We start from the raw sequence: 21,484 nt of genomic DNA, 5'->3' as shown, positions 1-21,484 counted from the left end.
TCAGTGAGTTTGTTTAGCGTTTTATTAGCCAGATCAGGTAGTCCTTGTTAGCAATACCTCTTTAAAAGACTTCTTCTCACCATGCCTAACTGCAAAAGATCATCGTGATTTTAAGGAAAAATATTCCAGGCGTACATATTGATCAAAGACAGTTCCCTCCCCTCCTCCTTTTTTTTTTTTTTTTTTGCTAATAGCCTGTTTAACAGGTTTTCTGCACCCTGTTTACTCTGAGTAGCTCAAACCCAAAAAGTTGTGTCCTTTCCTTCAGTTCAGTAGAGGTTAAATACAGGGAAATGAATACGTTTTCACCACTACGTATACCTATGAAGACGGAGGAATCTTGAGTTGGAGGGACACCGGAGGTCAGTTGTTACGTTCTCCAGCTAAGTGATGGAAATCTAGAATCAAGGCATCCTCCTTCTGTTGAAAGATCCCCTCCCCATCCTGGGAGATCTTACGGGTTCTTGTACTCCATCAGTATATACAGCCTGTCATTTCATGTCTTGCAATGTCCAAGGATCACAACCAACCATGGGACCAGGGATGGGCTGCTAGGGGTTCGGGAGAACCTCTAGCTATGATTCTGTGCAGTTCGGAGAACCCCCAAATCCCTCCCCTCCCCGGAGTCCCCACGCGGCCCGTTTTGGATGCAGATAAGTGCAGGGCGTGTGCGGAGGCTCAGGGAGGGCGAAAAACGGGCCTACCGGAAGTTTGGGAAGGGCCCAGAGGGCCTCCGGAGCCTGGGGAGGCTGTTTTTGCCCTCCCGGAGGCTCAAGGAAAGCCTCTGGAGCCCGGGGAGGGCAAAAATGCCCCCCTACCCCGCCGTGGTGCAGGAGGCCGACTAGGTCACGCCCACCATGGCCACGCCCACCTAGCAACCGGGCAGAGAACCCCTTCCTAAAAATTTTGAAGCCCACCTCTGCATGGGACCCTACATTTTGTCTCCTTTATGCAGCAGGAGATGGATGATTATCTGTCATAATCGCATGAGCCAAGAGGAAACTGGGAGGAACAGAGCCAGCACCGAGTTGCCGTGGGTTTCCAAGACTTCTGTACAAGAATTCTGGTTCCTTTTCAAATCCCTGTTGCTTCCGAAGTCAAATATTGGGAAGGACAGGATCATATACTTAACGGGATTCAAACCAACAGAATCAGGAAGGCTTGGAAGAAGATAGCAGAGACAGAAACTTTAGATCCAACATTGGACATTCTTGTTATTTCAACAATCCCAGATTGGCAAGTTCATTCTAAGTCATTTTATGGTTGGTTCAGACTCCAGGGATTTGGCCCAGATATACCTCTTAAGCAGACTCTACTACCAAAAGAAGACCCATTGGGTTTGAACTCCTGATTCAAACCTTTTGATGAAAAATATACAGAAGCAGGCTTCCGATGAAGAGTTCTGCGGGATGCAAACGTCGACATGTCCCCACAATTTAAGAAACTGGTCCATGTTGTGACTTGTCAGCCTCTTTTCTTTTCGGGCCTTTCATCGCGTATGTTTTTATCATGATATAATGATTCCTTGATAACGGCAGTTTCCTCCTTGTCTCTCAGAGCTGCCTTCATCTCAGCCCCAAGCAACGGGCTTAGCTGTCCTTCATCATAAGACTTTTAATGTCGTTCTTTCCTCCTTATTTTTGGCATCCTCAAATGGCAGTCTCGCAGAGTATAAAAATCTGTTAGGTTTTGTTACTCATTATCTTGGAAGGCGACGACTTAAGAACAGAGCAAGAAAAACTGGAGAAAACTTGCCAATCAGGAAAATATTGTTTTCTCCTGATTCAAGGAGACATGGATAGCACATTAACTCAGTAGTGGAGAAAGGTCCCTTCTTTCTCGCTTTCCATATAACTCCATATTTTAAATGTTGGTGCCAGGAAAAAAATATGCTCTCTGTTCCATGTTTAACAGCAAGCCAAGCATCTAATTTTTCAGCTTATTATTTTTTAAGCAATTAAAAAAAAAAAGTCAAATCATCAATACAATTGAAACAAAACTATTTAAAGGGATGAAATCCTTAGGGGGAGGGAAAGTATAAGCAATCTCACAAGATAAAAGAACGAAGAAGCTGACCTGCACCCTCCCTTTTAAAAATATCATATATATTATAAGATAATAAAGAGGAAGTTTTACAGGGCAGCCCTATACTTGTTTACCTGGTAGTAAACCTTACGAAATGAGCGTGCATAGGATTTACAGCTTACGTGTCTTGTATGCTTTCATAGGCCCAAGGTTGGAAAAAAAAGGTCTGCAGAAACTTCTTGGTAACTAGAAGGATGACGTTTTTAAAAAAAGGAAAACAAAGTTCTCTTGTACTTTTAAATTCTTAAGGGAGCTTCTGGTCCAGCCAGTAGCTTTTGAGTTGTTGTTTTCATTTATAATTTTCTTTCCTGAATTCTGAAAAAAAAATAGAAGAAATCTAGAATTAGTGGTGGGTTAAACTTTAGGCAAGGCAGAATTTTCAGCCACAATTCCATATGTTTAGGTGCTATTAATTCACGTTCTCTGACTCCTTTTTGAAAAAATGACAGGCAAAGCATTGTGTGGAATCTAATATTATGTTATTTTTAATTTAAAACCCTGGCTGGATGGAGGTTCACAAGACCAAATTAAAAGCCATGAAAGGACACCCAGTTTGCTGATCAAATATGTCAGATGTTAAGTATTTAGGGGAATGTGATTCCAGATTATGAGGCCTGCTGCATTCATTCAAAATGGCTTTTCCCAAACACACTGGATTAAATCACCTGCTGGACAAAGGGTTTATAGTCCACTGCACCAGATGAGGGGAGGTGGAGGGGGGGAAGGCTTTTCAAGCATTCTCAAGTGAAAGGACTTGAGGTGGCAGTGAAACATGCAGTGAATTACTGTACAGTCTCTAAGAAGAGGAACAGATGATATCTGGCCATTAATATACCGGATTTCAACTCCCATCATTCTTTATCACTGCCCAGGCTCGTTCAGGAATTGGAATCCTGCTCTGAAGAACTGTTTTCCTGGAACAGAGACCTTTCTTAAAAGCCGAAGTGTGGATTTGCTTAGAATGCAATCTATGTTCGAAAATTAGGGTGTGAGGTCTGGCATGGCAAAAGAGATTGTCAAGTAGCAGAAAGAGTTCTCGGGCCTGGAGCAAAGAAGGCAGAGCTCTGGTCCCCCAATGATAATGTTGGCACATTGGAGCCTTGTCCCATCGGCCTTTCCTGGAGGGAAAGAATGACTCACCCGCAGCGAAGGGCTTTGTAATAAACCCCTTTGGCAGTCAGTTGTGGTGAGCTAATGAAAGACTGTGGGGAAGGACCAACTCTGCAAGGATGAGTTTCATCAAGCACTTTCCAAATATCCCTCTCTTTGCTAACAAAGAGGGTGACACACATTTTCTCAGAAGTGAAACAACGGGACATTTAATGGGGGGTGGGGGCAGAGGGAGAATCACCGTCTATTCTTGCTGCCCACTCACCTTTATCTAAGTCAATATTCTTGGCAGGGAGAATCCTATTTTGTTCAGCTTTGTCCTTCAGGATATTGTTTTTGTAATCTGCAAGGAGGGAAATTGGTTAAGGAAAAACATGATTTAGAAAAAGGAGACTATCTATTTATCTGTCTTTCTCTTTCTTTCTTATTACTCTTTCTAAAAACAGTAAAATAGAACAACAATGCAAGTGTTTTCTCTCTCTCTCTCTCTCTCTCTCTCTCTCTCTCTCTCTCTCCCTCCCTCCCTCCCTCTCTCTCTCTCTTTATTACTCTTTCTAAAAACCATAAAAATAGAATAACAATGCAAGTGAAGATGCAGTTAACAGATGGGGAGGGAGGGAGCAGGATGCCGGGAGTGGGGGATGGGAGGAAGTGGGATTTTCTTTTAGATCTTAAATCTTCAGGTTAAAGTTAGGCAATCATGCAAACTGATGAGAATAGAGACTGAAGAAGCAGTGCTTCAGAGTGAAGACACACTTGGGGTGAATTCACATATGGAATGGACCTTTTGGCTTTTTTAACCAGAATTTGTTGAGGAACTGGTGATGTACTGTGGGATTTGGACAATACAATGGTTTGCTCACGCACCATGCAAATGCCAAACCAAACAAAAAATGCTGCATGGTGTCAGGTCAGTATGTGGCAGTGGAACATGTGAAAGCACCCCCTCCTCAAACCCTCCACCCTCCAAGACTTACCCAATTTAAAATCTTCACTTTTGTAGTTCGACAAATTTGTTGCCTCAAATGGAACCTCTCTGAGAGTCAGTTCTTTCCTGGAAATACAAAGACAAAATTATAATTGCGTTGTTTTAATTGTTGCAGTATTACTATCAGCATAGCATATCAGCAACCAATCTTTCTCAGATACGTTTCCAATTATTGCTTCTATCAATTTGTAGATACAAAAGAGTGTGGACATTTTATGCAATTAATAGCAAAAGATATCGGAGGAGCACCCCAGAATTGGATGGCTATTAGAATGCAGAAGATTCTCAGATTTAATTATAGCTATTTTGAGAAAAGTTTTCTAGGATCACATTATATCTTTGAGCACAAGGAATATGAGTCTACTTACTCATCATATTTTTTCACATTGTATTGAAAACCTAAAAATAAGAATAAAGAACAGATATGAACACATATCCAGGGAGATACTTGCCAGCACAGATAAATAAGAACAGCCCAGTGAAGTCACACACAGGATTTTTTAAATGGAAATAAACACATTAGAGTTGAGACGATATGGAGCTTCGTTGAAGGATATACATTCATATCCAAATTAGGCCCTGGTGAAATGGGTATTTGAATTTTTTTTTCTCTTGCACTACTTGTGGCAATAGAAGATGCTTTTTGTCTCATTTTGCCTCATTGTTTGGCAATTGTCTCTTGGCAGCTGCCATTTTGTCCTCCCAGCATTGTCGGCCATTGTGGTCTTTGGGGAGAAAAGGGTATCCTCCTCAATGAAAAACACTATGTTATTATTTCTTTTATCAATCAGTGCTGAACAATGTTGCTTCCGAGGATCCTGGGAAAATAAAATGTTAACCACATAGGGATAGTCACCAGAGTCTTTTTTAAAAAAAGAGAAACTCACCTTCCCACCCCACTTCCAAATGAGAGCTGGTCAAAATATATTCCTGAAAATAAATCCATTTGCAACTGTCTATGGAGATTCTCAGTCATCCAGGTCATGGTTGTCCAAAGATGCTTTTTCAAAAAGCAACTGGATTTCCTTTGTTTTTCCTTGAAAACATTTCACTTCTCATCTAAGAAGCTTCTTTTCAAAAGGCAACTGGACTTTGTTTTTCCTTGAAGACGTTTCGCTTCTCATCCAAGAAGCTTCTTCCGTTCTGAAGAAGCATGGGAAGCGAAATGTCTAAGGAAAAACAAAGCCCAGTTGCCTTTTGAAAAAAATGCACCTTTTGGATGGCCATTTGCAACTGTTTATTTCATGTCTGATTTATTTCACTGTGAAGTGGTCACGAAAGCGAATTGACACACTGCCTTCCAATCTTCTTCCGTTCTGGAGCTGTCTCAACTTCAGCAGCTACAATGGCTGCCACCCCACCACCGGAAAAAGGGCTTCTCCTGGATCAACCAGGAACTTTGCGGTATCCCTGGGATCGACAGGATGTGCCCTCCACTATCACAGTCTCAACGGGACTGTGAGGTCCAAAAAGGACCGTCCAGTTGTGGAGATATCGACGGTGATCCTAGAGCCCTAGAATTTTCCGTCGTGCTGTCGCGACGCCAGCTCCGCCCTCTGGTGTTCCTGTCTTAAATTCCTTCAAACCCATTTTTTTCCACGTAGCATCTGGATGAATTCACAAGCTCACTTAAGCCCTAGCAGTGGGAAATGGCATTCTGCAGCTTAAAAGTAGAGGAGAAATTATGTGATAACCACAGTTCTATCTTCCCAGGAGAAAATGGGGTCCTATAAAATGAAGAGGCAAGTGAAGGAGTGGCAGATGCCTGAGCTCACCTCTCCTGCGGTGCTGGCGAGTCACGAGAACTGCAAGGATCAAGAGGAGGATGAAGAGCAAGAGAGTGGCCAGGACATAACCCAGCTGGTGGAAGAAATGAGCCCGGCTCTCAGGGATGATGACATTGATCACATTGTGGGTCCGGCCCAAATTAGGATCTAGATGGTAGAGGAAGATTTTTTTTTTAATTCAGTGGGTTGATTCACAGCTATAAAACAATTAGGAAAATTCACGACTAAAGTCAATCCTACTACCCCACCAGATCAGTGGTGAAATTCAATTTTTTTCACTCCTTTCCTCAGAAGGAGTGACTTCAGTCCAGTTCTCCCTACTGTTAGGAATGAAGGCAAATATATGTGTCCCAGAATAATGCTGCAGTAGCAAGAGCCAATCTGGGTCAGTCACTGGGACCAGAAGTTTTGTCTTCTAAGCTTTTGGACTTGTAACAGTAACAGAGTTGGAAGGGACCTTGGAGGTCATCTAGTCCAACCCCGCTGCTCACGTAGGAGACCTATACCAGGGATTCGAACCGCTGACCTTTCTGATCGACAAGCTCAGCGTCTTAGCCACTCAGCCACCTAGGGAGCCGCTGGAGGCCATATTCAAGGAACTTCTCTCTAGCTAGAGAGAGGCTAGAGAGAAGTCCCTTGAGGATGGGTTCCAGCATGAATCCAAAAGCTTGCAAGTGAAAACCTCCGATCCCGATGACCAGCCCCAGATTGGCTCTTGCTACTGTCTCTGTTTGAGGATTACTTTATGTTATCAAACTGTCTAGTTCAGTGGAGTGACAGAAGAATGTACATACCAAAAGAATGAGTTTCAATTAAACAAAATCAAACCACAGATGTGTGCACACAGGCAAAAGAATATATATATATAGGTTTCAAGCCAGGAATCCATTCCAATGCAGGGTGTAGCAGTTCTTTGTGTTGAAGCAGAGAAGGGAAAGCAAGAGCAAGTTGCCAGTGTGAAATGCAGTTCATGAAGACGTGTGTGTGTGTGTGTGTGTGTGTGTGTGTGTGAGAGAGAGAGGGGGGGGGGGGAAGAGACATTTGGAAAAATACTTGTTTTCAAAAGTCAAAGGGTTATATAAATGCAGACAAGGACTCAGAGCAGCATTTTAGTTTTAGGCAGCATTTCATATGAAAAAAGGGAAATTTGGATACATCGAGAAAGAGGGAAGATCCCAAAAGATCTCAAAGAAACTCCTTTTTGAGTGACTTTGGAGAAACCTCAGAGATGAAACACAACATAGCCAAACATTGGAAGAAAACTGATTGCAAAAGTTTCTAAGGCAAAGAGATCTTTAGCGTGCAGTTATATTTTCTTCCTTGGAAACCACTCATTTTTCTTGAGGCCACAATGTGCACATACAGCCTGGGAAGAAATGTTCAGCACTGGACGAGAAGAAGGCAGATAAATGTTTAGCTTCAGACAAACCATCTGGAGAACCAGAGGCTGAAATTAAACATGAAACATAGAAGATTTTACACTAGCACTGATGGTTACCTAGTTGGGTAATGAAACGTCTGCAAGAAAACACCCAAGCTCAGAGAGTACCAAGGACCCCCTCATATCAAACCTGAGCTACAAAGATTCTCCTTTATTGATCCATCCCAAGAAATGCCATAAACCTTTATTTTTCAAATTAGTGCATGGCCTGGGGCTGCCTAGATGACTTGGACTGCCACTGTCCTCATTCCCAGTTCTTCTTTGACATAGTGGGAGATATAATCTGTGGGGAACAGCAGCAAAGTCTAGGGGCGACCCTCTCTTTTAACAGAAAGAGAAGTTTTAGTTTCACTGAGTTTTCTGTCACTGTTTACATCAGCTGACATTGATGTCCTGTGATTCTTTCAGAGTTGGCAGATTCTTAAACTGCACATGTTGCCCCCGGTAATATCATCCCGTCTATTTTTAAAATAATTGTCCTGGGGAATCAGTTTGGAAGGACTGACGGTCTGCTTTCTGCGGTATTCAGGACACAGAAAAGGAAAGGGGCCCAATCTGTGGCACAGTTAACATGGAGGAAGATTCTTTCAGTGACGGCTAGTCACAACAGTTATAGGCAGAATGTCCATGCAGAGAATTGTTACCTCTGAATGACATTCAGAAAAGACTGCAAGAGAAAGCAGGATTACTATTATCTGGTTGACTAGTACAAGAAAGAAGATGCTATGTCAGAAGTCCTTCAGAAAGGAATTCATAAAACTCTTGAGGATTTGTAACAAAACCTCCACATACAAAGCAAATCTACCTCTGAGAAACCATTGCTGAGCAGCCACACTGAGAGAGGAGAAGCAGATAACAAAATCCAAAGAACAAACTGCCACATGTATTTAAAGGCAGCACAGCAATGGATAATACCATCCCTCAATCCACACCACAAGTCTGACTGAAAAAAGAATAGGAATTGAGTGAACTTGTACTTAAAATCAGAGCCTCAAAGGGGTTAACAGTAGCTCTTGATGGAAGGCGGAGTAAAAATAAATAGGCCATGTTGATCTTGTAAGCAGAATAAAATTTCCTGTTAGGAAAGGGTTCCAAAACCTTGGAACTATGCCTGGCATTAAAAGACCCAAGGAGAAGCTTCTAGCTCTCCTCTTTGAAACAAAAAGCTATATTCCTCCCAGAGTTTGATCTCCAAGAGTTGAGGAATCAACTAAACTTCTCCTGCTATTAAACAAAGATTCTTGCAAGTATTGAGAGGGAGAGGGAGTTGATTCAATGAGTTTTCTTCGAACGGATTTTCCAACGGAAGTCTGAGTTAGCTAAAAAGTAAAAAAAAAAAAGATGTTTTGCACAAGATGGAAAGAAGTTCTTGGGGATCTGGGACCAATTTCCTGGTTGCAGCTGCAAGAAGGCAGACGAGCGGAACAGCTCAGAAACTGGGTCAAACAATTCCTCTGCTTTCTCATTTGCAAATGACGATTGGGCTGTCAAGACTTGTGACTTGTCCCCTTAAAACCAAGCCGAGGTGCAGGGTCATCTGCCTTCCTCGAAACTCTAAATGATGATGCCCCAGGAGCCACCAAAAGTCATTATCAGCTTATAATTGAAATAGGAAAAAGGAAATGCCTTAAGAGTGATCCTATGAGCTATATTTACAATGTAAAGGAAATAAAGGGAAATTTCTGGGTTTGCCTTACCAAGTTCGTTATTTTTCTGACAGCAACCCTCAACAAACCATGTCTCTAGAGCCCAGAAAGAGAAGTGCAGGCCCGCTCTTTCTTTAAGACTGCTGCTGCCATGGGTAGCTTTCTCCCACCTACGACCTGCCCCACTGTCCCTGTCCACCGTGCTGTGAAGAGAGTTACCCTGAGCCATTTAGAAGGAGCTGGGTTGGAAAGATCTGCCATATGGTCCCTGAGATTTTCTCAGCATCCCCTTCGCGGTGAAGTTCTCTGAAGCCCTGGAAGAGCTAAACCTAGCAGTACTGGGCCGTTTAAAAAATTCATTGCGGTGCTGCCAGGGATGTTATTAAGCAGGTACTAAATATTAAACAAGCAATAAATATTTTAGATTGTTAATAAACAAAGAACTATGCCTGACAGGTTCGTTCTTTTTATTTGTCAGGCATTTTATTTATTAAAATTGCAGGGTTCCCCCCCCCCCCATCTGTTGATTGTTTTTTTAAAAAAGTTAATCTTAGAAAGATGGAAAAACTGACTCCTTGGTTCAGGGGCAGGAAATGTGCAATGCAATAAAACTGGCTACTACCTCAATTAAAAATCTGCCCTAAAACATAGTTATATTGCCCAAAGCGCCTGGAATTAGCAAGTCCAAATTTTTTTTTTCTTCACATCAGTCCTTGCAATGTTATATGTGGACAGCTTCTGGAATTTAGAAGTGCTCCTTGGATGAGAGAGCCCGTCCTTTTTTGTTAGACGTCAATTGTCAATTGCTTTAAGCTAATTGCTTAAGTAGGTTAATTGCTTACCTGGTGCTGCTGGGGGATTGGGGCGCGTCAGATTCACCACCACTTTTTTCTCCTGTTCTGGCTCCACCACCGAGACCTGGAAGATCCTCCGTTCGTGGAGGCCACAGTAGTGGTGGTGCAGGTGACAGGAGTAGATCCCTTCATCCGCCGCCTCCAAAGACGAGATCCGCAGTGAGAAGTCGCCCAGGGCAAAGGCCTTCTCGGTGATGTTCATCTTTTGCCGGAGGAAGAAAGACCCGTATAAACGGCCCTCGCCAGAGGCATACAGGTCAATGAGCCGATCGGCCCGGTCATGAGGCACCCCTGGGGGTTGCCTGTCCCAGTGGACGACTTGTTGATCCTCCTCCTCATCTCGTCCGGTCCAAACCTGGTTCCGGTTGATGCAAGGAAGTATCACCGCGCTCCCTTTCAGGGCAACAATCACCACTTTCTCTCCATCCCAGTATCTCTGGACTTCTTCAGCTGTAGAAATCACACACAAGAGAAAATAATAAATTTGCTTGCGGGGAGGCTTGTGATGTGCCAGGGAAATGTGAAAATGGGAATATAAAGATTTATTGCAAACTTAAGCTTTCTACAAGAATCTGAACTGTAAAGGGTCAAAGCAAATTGGCAGGAGATAAAATTTGAAGGAATTCAAGGTGCGCTGAACCTAAAGCTCTTGTGGGCATGAAGGGACTCCCGACTGATATAGCTGACCCCTCCCTTGGGCTCAGCCTCAGCCTGGTCATCTCCTACAATGCCATTTCATACAGTTCCCTCCAGTTCTCATAGAGAGAGCATTAGAACCAGTGGTGAAATCCAATTTTTTTTACTACCGGTTCTGTGGGTGTGGCTTGGTGGACATGGCTTGCTGGGTGCGGCAGGGGAAGGATACTGTAAAATCCCCATTCCCTCCCCACTCCTGGGGAAAGGATATTGCAAAATTTCCATTCCCACCCCACTCTGGGGCCAGCCAGAGGTGGTATTTGCCGATTCTCTGAACTACTCAAAATTTCCACTGCTGGTTCTCTGAACTGCTCAAAATTTCCGCTACCGGTTCTCCAAAACCTGTCAGATCCTGCTGGATTTCACCCGATTAGAACCCTTCACACCCATGTTGTTCAGAGTGTGTTTTCTACAATGATAAGATGCCCAGTGTCGCTTTGTAGAGAGATAGGTGGCAGACAATTTTAATAAATAAATAATCGGATGTCAGGGAGAATGCAAAAGCAAGTACAAAGGCAGAACGGATTTTCTTAGTCTTTATACAACCTAGATCCATCATGGTTTTCCAATTCTCTCCACCGATTCTTTGTGTGGAAGATGTGGGAGTCAAAATACTGTCCATTCTGAAGCTGGCTTTAGACGTCAGCCGCCCAAGCCAAATTGTCCATTAAGCGGTATCTTGGTCTCTATCACTGGCTACGTTAGAACAAAATCCAGATGCTGATCATCTGCCTTGTTTTTTTCCGCTTTGCACAGAAGAACAGAGGGACTGTACAAATGGTGTTTTGTAACTTTGAGATAAGAATGAATTGCCACAAAAATATCTAATAAACATCCAATAAATAAAAATCTGACTAACTCCAGTGCATCAAATGGAAAAAATAAAAATCGAGTTCCGATCCCGTATCAGGCATGTAGCTGATGGATCTCTTAGTCTTAACTCTCAGCTGAACTTACTTCTCAGGCTTGCTGTTTAAATAAAATGCACTTTTTAGGAAGTGTTCTATCTTTCTAATGAGATGCATCCTACTCCAATATAAGGTATATAAACTGCCAAAGCAGTCCGGCCTTTCCAAAATAGGAAAATAGTACATTTTCTTTGCTTCCTTGTATTGAAGCTCTCGGAAAGTTCTTTAAAAACCTGCAAATTTTTGTGGGGTGTGTATGTGGGGATAACCTTTTTTCAAAAACAAACAAACCCAACCCTCCCTTCTAGAAATGACATTGCTTGGTAAGAATCTTATAGAGAAAATTTCATTAAGAACACAAAATGTAAGAATTTTCCTGGATCAAGCCAAAGAAAATGCATTGGCCCTAAATCCTACATCTACACCAAGATGCATTATGGAGAGAGTTGACACACAAGGCAGGGGAAAAAAAAGGAAAGAAAGAAAAAAATCCAACAAGGATCCCTAAAAGCATAATAACAGAGTCAGCTCAGGCACTGACATATTTCTATTTTCTCAATCAGAGCAAGATTACTTTTCCTCAGAGATTGAAAGGAAAAGTTTTCTTCCAAAAAAAATTGTAAATCCCATTTTCTTCACTAACAAAAGGATATCTTAATTCTCCGGGCCTTTTCTCTGCAGCCTTGTGACGGGAAATGCTTGGTTGGCCACAAACATCTAAATTACAACTCCCTAGACTTCTCATTTGCTCCATGCTGAACAGCAGAAAGGCCCCTTCCAAAATTGCTTCAAACAAGGCTACATGATTTAATGACTGAGAAACACCAAAGGGGAGCAAAAATAAAGTTGCAGAAACAAGCCACGTGCACACACATTCCTCCTCCTGTTGATTCCCACTCACACATTCCTCCCATTCAGGAGGTTCCCCCCAGTCCCCAAAACTGCTGACCTTCTTCAGTGACCTCAAGCTGCAGCTTCACTGTTTCATACAGATGGCAATAATGGTGGTGGAGGTTACAGGAATAAATTCCTTGGTCGCTCTCAGCAACATCTTGATTAGAGGAATAAAGAGAAAGAGAAGGAGATCATTTAGACCACTAGATATTAGAACAACAGGAAGAAGGTAAATAATACCGGTATCACTCTTGGAAGTCCAATCTACAACGGTGCAGGAATCCTGTAACTATAAGTATTCAAAACAAAGGCACATCTGATTTTAAACATCTGTGAGGGGAACTTGCCACGTTAGGAAAACCCCTCCTTCTGGTTAAAGGTAAAGGTTCCCCTCACACATATGTGTTAGTCGTTCCCGACTCTAGGGGGCGATGCTCATCTCCGTTTCAAAGCCGAAGAGCCAGCACAGTCCGAAGACATCTCCATGGTCATGTGGCCGGCATGACTAAACGCCAAAGGCGCACAGAACGCTGCTGCCTTCCCCCCAAAGTTGGTCCCTATTTTTCTACTTGCATTTTTTACATGCTTTCGAACTGCTAGGTTGGCAGAAGCTGGGACAAGTCATGGGAGCTCCCCCTGTTACTAGGGCGGCACTAGGGATTCGAACCGCTGACCTTTCGATCGGCAAGCTCAGTGTCTTAGCCACTGAGCCACCACGTCCCTTCTCCTTCTGGTTACAAACCCCCTTTTCTGCCATTTTAGAGAATAAGCAACTTGAAGGGAGAGAACTATCTGCAAATGCAAAACAAAGAAACAAACTAACAGGGAAAAGCTAAAGTGATGTTTCGGGTTGTGAGGCTGGTGAATTAGGTTTCAAGTGATCTTGGCAGAACTTGAAAAAAGATAAGCAAGGTTGGATCTAATTGGTCCACTGTTTCATGACACCACCAAGAGATCACAGCTATAGGCAAAATTGGGAAGGAAAAGAGAAACATTGTGGCTGACAGCAAGTGCAAACCTCTTCACTACAGTGGCTAAGGAAATTACCTGCCATAATCTATGTAGTTACTAAGAGTCAAACTCAACTTGAGAAACTTTTTAACTTTTAAACCCACAACTAACCTCAGTATTAATAAACTCAGTGTTTCTAAGGAATCCATTGGTATGTACTGTACCAGAGAGAGGGACAATATTTTCCTTCTGTGGAAATGAGGCTCTTCAGTGGGCACATTTGGAAGAAGGAACCCCAAAGGAGGAAGTGAAAATACTTGGCATCTGAGAACAACTCACCCTGCTGCATTTTTATTTTTCATTCATTTATCTTATACAAATTTCTATGGATTTTGTGGCTACGATAACTAGTCCTTTGGCAAGCCCTTTTGGAAACTACATTTTTTAAAAAAAAGCATGAGGGGAAATAATTTCAGTTGATGAATAAATCTACATTTCCCTTTTAGAAAAAAAGAAGATTAACGGATATGTGCAGGGGCAGCAGCTACCTTGGACCATCAGTGAAAAGTTGCCTTCCGTAAATGCGTTTTCAGGCATGGAGATCCGCCCCTGGTTGTACGTGTGGTAGACCCGCCGATCCCCGGCAGAGTACATGTCGCACAGCCTCTCCACATCCTGCTGGCTTCTGTAGAGATCCCAATGAACCACCCGCTGGCGATCGTTCAGATTGTCCTGAGTCCAGACCATCCGGTAGCTCTTGCAAGTGAGAACCGTCCGGGAGCCTTCCTTGGCGGTGATGTTTACTACGGACACCACCATGCTTTCCAGATTAGGTGCATCTGCTGGGATTGCAACAGGAGGAAAGGAAAGGAGGTGTATAATAAGAGAGGCCTTCAACTGAAAATGGGAGCGTCCATCTACATATTGATCTGAAACCTAACATAAGTCAGGGAGGAGATGGCCTCTGTGCTTCTTCTAGCCCAGGGGTCAGCAACCTGCGGCTCTGGAGCCGCATGTGGCTCTTTCACCCCTCTGCTGCGGCTGTCACTCAAAATAGGCGTCACAACTGCCAACGTGCCACACCCTCTGGCACACAATTTATTGAGCTTTTCAACCCCCAGTAGGCCAACCATGGATTAAATCCAAGAAAAGAAAAGTTTCAGAAGAAAACAGAACGTTTAATTCAACTACATATGCTAGTTTTGTGGCCGCTCAAGAAATAGTCAGGCACGGGAAGGGTTTTGTGGCTCCCGGTGTTTTCTTTTCTGTGGGAAACGGGTCCAAATGGCTCTTTGAGTGTTTAAGGTTGCAGACCCCTGTTCTAGCCAAAGGAGGCAAGTGCAGGGCACAGCCAAGAGGTTCGTGCAAAGGCTTCATTGACCCATGGCACAAGGCACACAAGAGACCTAAGGTCAGTTCCTGACACTTGCAACTAAAAGGGGCTTATGGGAAAAGTCCTTCTTGGCCAAAGGTTACAGGCAGCCTGGTCATTTCAGAGAGAATCACATCTATATTAAAAAAAGTAATATTATTATTCTGAAAAACCCTTCCAGTAAGCAGCCATCTCTTTAAATAAATCCACTATGGTATTTCTGCTACTTGACAATAATCCGACTTGTATACAAGAGGGTTGTTGAATGGAATGCATGCCTCTTATTTAAAAAAACGCAGGAATGTAAAGCTGTATATATATTCTTATTCTCACTTACCAGAATATGGATGAACAGCAGCTTCTAAAAGGGGAGAAAAGAAAGTTTTTAGTGTCAGAGGCCAATTTTTTAAAGTAACAATATCAACCACCGCCACCAGTGCCAAGTCCTACACAGGATAGAAGGTATATTCTATCCCTCCGTTTATGCAGCCTAGAACTGTGTTGGCTTTTTTGGCAGCTGCTGCACACGGCTGGCTCATATTTAAATGGTTGCCCACTAGGACTCCAAGATTCCTCTCACTACTATTGAGCCAGGTACCACCTATACTGTACCTGTGCATTTTCTTTTTCTTGCCTAAATGTAGAACCTTCCTTTTTTCACCATTGAATTTCATTTTGTTAGATAGCGCCCAATGGTCAAATCTGTCAAGATCCTTCTGTATCTTGAGCCTATCTTCTGGAGTGTTGGCTATTCCTGCCACCTTGGTGTCATCTGCAAATTTGATGAGTTCCCCATCTATCCCCTCGTCCAAGTCATTGATGAAGATGTTGAAGAGTACTGGGCCTAAAACAGAGCCTTGGGGTACTCCCACTGCATACTTCTCTCCATGTAGATGCAGTTCCATTGAGGACTACACGTTGAGTGCGGTTGGTCAGCCAGTTACCAATCCATCTGGTGGTGATGCTGTCTAACCCATATCTTTCTACTTTATTTGTTCAAATGTTCAGACTAAAGCTGGACAGCCATCTGTGGTGATGCTTTCTGTAACACCTTAAGTAAATCTTAACCATAAGCCTGGTTGCTATTTTTTAAAAAAAACCCTGAATCCTGCAGATCCTTGAAGTCTCCATCCCAAAGGAGCCTGAGTGGCGTAGGAGGCTAATGCCTCCTAAGGCAGCATTTAACATCCAGCTACCTGCAATTACTGCGAGTTCAATTCTCACCAGGCTCAAGGTCGACTCAGCCTTCCATCCTTTCTAAGGTGGGTAAATTGAGGACCCAGTTTGTGGGGGCAATAAGCTGACTTTGTATAAATATACAAAAGTATGAAGGCTATTGCTTAACGCATTGCAAGCCGCCCTGAATCTCCGGAGAAGGGCGGCATATAAATAAATAAATAAATAAAAAAGACTAGAAGCAAAGGAACATTAGGCAAATCTTTTTCCTTATTCCTTGAAAAAGACGTGACCAGCCTGAGTTCCAGTCTCAAAGCATGAATTTCATGCTCTCGTTGACTACATACACCAGTGATTTCTTAAGAGATTTGCTAAATGGGTACTGTTATGAATGTCAGGGTGGACATTCCCTGTCTGGAGAGCTCTAACTCCTGTTTAACAAGATTAGTCTGATGGAACTCAGTGACCCTGGGACACACCTTTTCCATGGTATCTCTATTTGTGGGATTGGGGGAGGACTATTTTCACCCTTTGTGCATCCCAGTTTAATGTAAAGAATATACTTGCATATTGCAATGATTCAACTGCGGACAATTTCATTTGAAGAAGAAGAAAAGAAAAAAAAGAGAGAGATTGGTTGTTCTTCCAAAGAAAGCAGGAAACTCACCAGATGTGCTGTTGCTCAGAATTGCACAGATCCCTTTAACCCTTTTTTTTTTCATTCCGCCAAATTTAGATGCAGAGGGAAGACACACACACAGCCCTCCCCAGACCTTCTGGCATTGCTAACCTTAGTTGAAGATCAAAGGAAACGGTGTTTGTTTGGTCTCTTGACTGTAAATGTAATATTTTTTTTTTTTAAAAAAATGCGCACAGGTGTTTATAAAACAAAGCGGACCACCTTTTTTTCCCTACAACTCCCGCTGGGAAGGCATCAGGTTTCTCCCTTCTTGCCTGGAGTCGTTAGAGCAATAGAACCTGGGTTTTATTGGCAGTCTACCTCAGAATCCCACTTGCTATGCAGGGACAACTTAGAAAAGGAAACTCTCTTTTTCATGCCCTACTTCGCACTTATTGGAAACAGGATGCCGTGCTTAGACAATCTAGCCCAAAATATACAACTGATGTGGTTAAGGCACAGCACTAAGGAAAAGTAAAGATTTGATTCCACGGATTCAAGGGAGCACCCCCCCACCATCTTACTTTTTTGTCCCCCAACTGGAAGGCCACAGGAAACACCTGAATAGTACAGGCAGCCCTTGACTTACGGCCCAAAATTTCCGCTGCTAAGTGAGACAGTTATTAAGTGAGCCATGCCCCATTTTCGAGCTCTGTTGCCATCGTTGTTAAGTGAATCACTGCAACTGTTAAGTCAGTAACGCGATTGTAAAGTGAATCTGGCTTCCCTGTTGACTTTGCTTATCAGAAGGTCGCAAAAGGGATGATGTGACCCCAGGACCCTGCAAGCGTCGTAAATGTGAGGCAGTTGCCAAGAGTCTGAATTTTGATCACATGGAGTGTGGGGATGCTGCAATGGTCGTATGTGTGAAAAACGGTCATTTTTTTCAGTGCTGTTGTGACTTCAAACAGCCACTAAACAAATGGTTGTATGTTGAGGACTACATGTACACTTATATCTGTGGAACTTTTTAAGAGCTTCCGGGTCAGATGTTTTGCTCCAGCCAGGTAACAGAATGACACCTTTGATCCAGCCAGATAATTTCCAAAATGTCAATCTGCACTCTAATTTCCTCTCTGTACAAACATTGTATGCTGTAAGGCCGTGATGGTGAACCTATGACATGCGGACCCATATCTGTAGGCACACGAGCCTTGCCCTAGTTCAGCTCTAGCATGCATGTGCGAGCCAGTCAGCTGATTTTCGGGCCTTCCAGAAGTGCCAAAAGCGCGGGGGGGGATTGAATTATGGGGAACCCCCCCCCACTCCCGCCGCTTCTGGCACGCAACAGCAAAAAGGTTAGCCATCACTGCTGTAAGGTATTAAAATAACTTTAGTCTTAATTCTGCTTTTGTGTTTTTTAAATGCAGGCTGTCTTGGGAGATCCTTCTCATTGTAAGAAAAAGTCTTTAAAGTTTTTTAAAAATTGCCCCAAAAGAAAGATTCAGATCCGTTAAAAATTAATGAAAATGTGAGCCCCCTCCCAACTGCTTAGGAAGTTCTCAACCAGGTCTGCATGAAGCAGGTAAAAATCAGCTTTTGCACAATTGATGTGATTCAGCCAATTGAAGTAATCCTGCTCGATTTAGAAAATCAATCTGATCCAATTCAGACATTCAGATCGAACTGTCCAATTGGGTTGGTCTGAATTTTTGAAGCAATTGGTCAAATCAATTTGGAGGAGGTCTCTGATAGAATTTGACAATCAGACTTGGCTTTTCAATTCAGCCCAAAAAGAAAATCTGATTCTGAGATGTGATCAGACCACTACTGAATTGAATCTTCTGTTTGAATAGTTGCATATTCCTCTTATTATAAAAATAAATAATATTTGGTGAAAACAAAAGTGCTTAGGATGAGGGAGAGAGGACAATCATAACAACTTCATTTTTCTATTCTTATAAAATATTTTTACTTTAGATATGATCACATACCTCTTTTAAAACAAAACAAACAGAATACTTTGTCTCAGAAAGGAGGAAGAAAGTACAAATAATTTCCACGGCTGAATATAAAAGGTTTTTGTTGGTTTATGACAGATACAAATCCTTAATCACAAGTCCAACTTTGATTTAAGTAGTCTCTAGCAAATGTAAAAGTCTCTTTGATAAAGAGAGAAATAAAAACAAGGACTGCAAAGTCTTTTTTTTTCTAGATCTGTGCTGCAGAAAAGGCAGAAGTTATAAGAAGGGTGTGTTTTTTTTATGTCACCAAATTCTTTGTTTACTTAAGGAAGAATTCAGTATATCCAAAAGTATACATCTGCTTGAATTGGCAGATTCCAAATCTTGGCTTTAATAGTAATTGGTTAAGTATCTCAGCTGCTGTGTATATTTTGGATGTTTTTATAGTTCTGGAATTGTCAACTGCCCAGAATAATTGATTGAGATGGATATAGGCTTCGAATAAATAAATCTTTCTGAAGTAGCTCCTTCACCATCAAGATTTTTTTAACAAAATGTATAGATTTTAATCGGGGTTACAGTCAATATATCACAGATAACATCAGGATTTTAATTATTAAATAGCAACCTAATCTATTAAAATTAGCTATCTCCAGTTACTTAAATTCACTTTGACTACCACTGCTACTATTTAATATTTAAAGAGCCTTGTTTTTAAAAGTTATTTTAATACTTCCTCTCTCCCTTTTGTTATGTGCTGCTTTTTTCACCAATGCTTCACATTTATTTGGAAAAACTTCTTTCCTCCGGCAAAGCATAGTTACTTGGTGGATAGCTCCATTTTGCAAACAGACAGTTGTAGCTAGAGGAATTACATTCACTGATAGAAAAGTAAGGTTCTAAGTTTTCCCAACCAGACTCTCAGGATGGCAACAGGAAGAACAATACTAATATAACGTTAATTTTTCCTTGCTGATTCTGTTCCTCTGCTTATGCTGGCTGAGAGACATGTACCACAGAAACTTTTGCTTATCGTATGTGCTGTACCAGAAAGACAGCATCTAATAAAAGTATATGCTTCATGCTGTCATTAAAAAATAGATCTAATACATCAAGTGTCCAAAATAAACTCAAGCCAAGCTTGACTTTTTTTAGCCAGATTGTGGCTAAGGGTCTTCTTAGCCAAAACCAACTGACCAACCAATCAATAAAATTCTATCCAAGCAAAGCTGTATTTTACTCTTCCTCTCAGCAGTGCAAAACTCACAAAACATATTCTCATTCCAATGGAGGAACCCATGAAAGTGCTATAGATGGGACAGTCTCCAAATTAACTAGGATAATGCAATGCCCCCCATGTTTACATATGTCATTCCTAAAGTATACGCAAAATCTAATGTTTCCCGAAAAGAGGAAGAAAGAGGGCTGTACAAGGACACACAAAGAAAATTAATCCCCATTTTTCAAACTTACCCTGGAGAACCAGCAAGAGAGCTAAAAGGAATTTGCTAGCTTGCTCCATGTCTCTCTTCCTTCTTTTCTTCAAATCTTCCCCTTGCTGCTTGCTTGAAAACACTTTATGATCTCATCCGTTTACAGCCCCAAAACATGGATATACAGCAAACCTCTTTCCATAGCACAACCCTTCCCTCCTGTCTCCTTCTTTCTTTCTCTGGCTTGCCAGCCCTCCCACCTCTGTCCAATCCTATGGCTCAACTTCTACATAACATACATACTATCTGAACTTTCCGCAGCCTTACACAGCCTAAATGACTTTTGATGTAACAGTGATTTTTTAAAATCTAGTAACGTTTTGCTGGCTTCGCTCCTCACAGCTCCAAGCTTCAAAGACAGTTCCGCCCACCCTCCTCCCTTTTTGGATATATGGTATTAATTTTCTGGGCATTTACAGAATCCAGCTTTCTTCTTTTCCTGCTTAGGCTGACTTTCTGCCAGATGTTCTCTTGCACCCTGTATCTTTTCATTATCCCTGTTTCCCTCCTTTTCTTAAAAGTTTATTCTTTTGATTTGTCCATCTCAACTCTAGATGGCTTTGCTATCAGCTTCAAAACAGCTCCGAAAAAATATGGATGAAACAAGGTCAAATGAATACTACCTATTAGACCACATCCCTATTAGACCACATTTCTATAGGAATAAAACATTTGGATTTAAAATCTTTATACCTTCCAGGGTTAGGTGGCTTTGTTAAGTATTCAGTGTGTCTTAGTTCCATCTGTTTTCACTCATAAATTCATATTTTCAGATTTCTATGGCAGTTTGTAAACTAACACACACAGAACCTCATTATAATCTGAAACAGATTTTCTTCTGCAGCTTTTGCCAACATGCTGGTTGTGATGCATGTCCTAATGAGTGCCATTTTCTGTAAACAAACTCTTAGATTTCAGCATTTTGTTGGCATCTTTCTCTATCAATCCCATGATTGGATCTGATAATTGAAGAATACGATAGGATAGAATAGAATAGAATAGAACAGAATAGAACAGAACAGAACAGAATAGAATAGAATAGAATAGAATAGAATAGAATAGAATTCTTTATTGGCCAAGTGTGATTGGACACACAAGGAATTTGTCTTGGTGCATACGCTCTCAGTGTACATACATTTGTCAAGAATCATAAGGTCATAATGGATTAAATATGCCACAACATTTAAGGACATGCAGACATTAAGATAATGGAATTCCAATTTATCTATACATCAGAAGCAGGGTAATCAAAGCTACATTATAGGCAGGGGGTGTATAGCAGAAATATTTTCCCCAAAGCATTTTTCCCTTGGAACCTTTCAAAAAATACCTTCTGAGCAATTCTGCTACAAAACTGAGGCATTAGCTCTTTCCATTCAGAAGAACTGTGTTAGTCTAAGGTCCAAGGTTCAACCAAACTTGATTCAGACAAATGTGACTCCACATAGCCCCATGAGAGTCTGACTACAGCCAATAGAATACATGCTCTTGCCACAGGAA

The 21,484-nt window shown here is 41.9% G+C and overlaps 1 protein-coding gene across 2 annotated transcripts; it reads right to left on the bottom strand.

Annotated features, from left to right (window-relative positions):
* Nucleotides 1-4: 4 nt before the first annotated feature.
* MXRA8 (matrix remodeling associated 8) lies at nt 5-20,649 on the bottom strand. 2 transcript variants are annotated; one of them, XM_034434893.3, is made up of 10 exons: nt 19,965-20,649; nt 15,070-15,093; nt 13,909-14,202; nt 12,465-12,566; nt 9,900-10,361; nt 5,959-6,117; nt 4,552-4,582; nt 4,173-4,249; nt 3,461-3,538; nt 5-2,400 (listed from the first exon to the last, which is right to left on the bottom strand). In XM_034434893.3, the coding sequence occupies exons 1-10, from the start codon at nt 20,011-20,013 to the stop codon at nt 2,375-2,377; spliced, it is 1,302 nt and encodes a 433-aa protein (XP_034290784.1). In that variant the 5' UTR covers nt 20,014-20,649; the 3' UTR covers nt 5-2,374. The 2 variants fall into 2 exon arrangements, with proteins under 2 accessions (XP_034290784.1, XP_034290785.1); XM_034434894.3 differs by having other exon boundaries at nt 13,909-14,199; nt 19,965-20,368.
* Nucleotides 20,650-21,484: the final 835 nt, after the last annotated feature.

Source organism: Pantherophis guttatus, chromosome 15 (assembly GCF_059756535.1).
Source record: "Pantherophis guttatus breed Tessera chromosome 15, ASM5975653v1, whole genome shotgun sequence".
NCBI classification, from domain to species: domain Eukaryota; kingdom Metazoa; phylum Chordata; class Lepidosauria; order Squamata; family Colubridae; genus Pantherophis; species Pantherophis guttatus.
Note: the sequence above shows the minus strand (reverse complement) of the source record. Positions and strands in the feature narration are given on the sequence as shown.

Excerpts from the sequence above, each read along its gene's own strand:
- MXRA8 (XM_034434893.3), bottom strand. The coding sequence starts at position 20,013 with ATGGAGCAAGCTAGCAAATTCCTTTTAGCTCTCTTGCTGGTTCTCCAG. Across the intron at positions 12,567-13,908 it reads CTTTTCACTGATGGTCCAAG|ATGTTGCTGAGAGCGACCAA; the intron begins GTAGCTGCTGCC and ends CCTCTAATCAAG. Across the intron at positions 6,118-9,899 it reads CAATCCCCCAGCAGCACCAG|ATCCTAATTTGGGCCGGACC; the intron begins GTAAGCAATTAA and ends TCTACCATCTAG.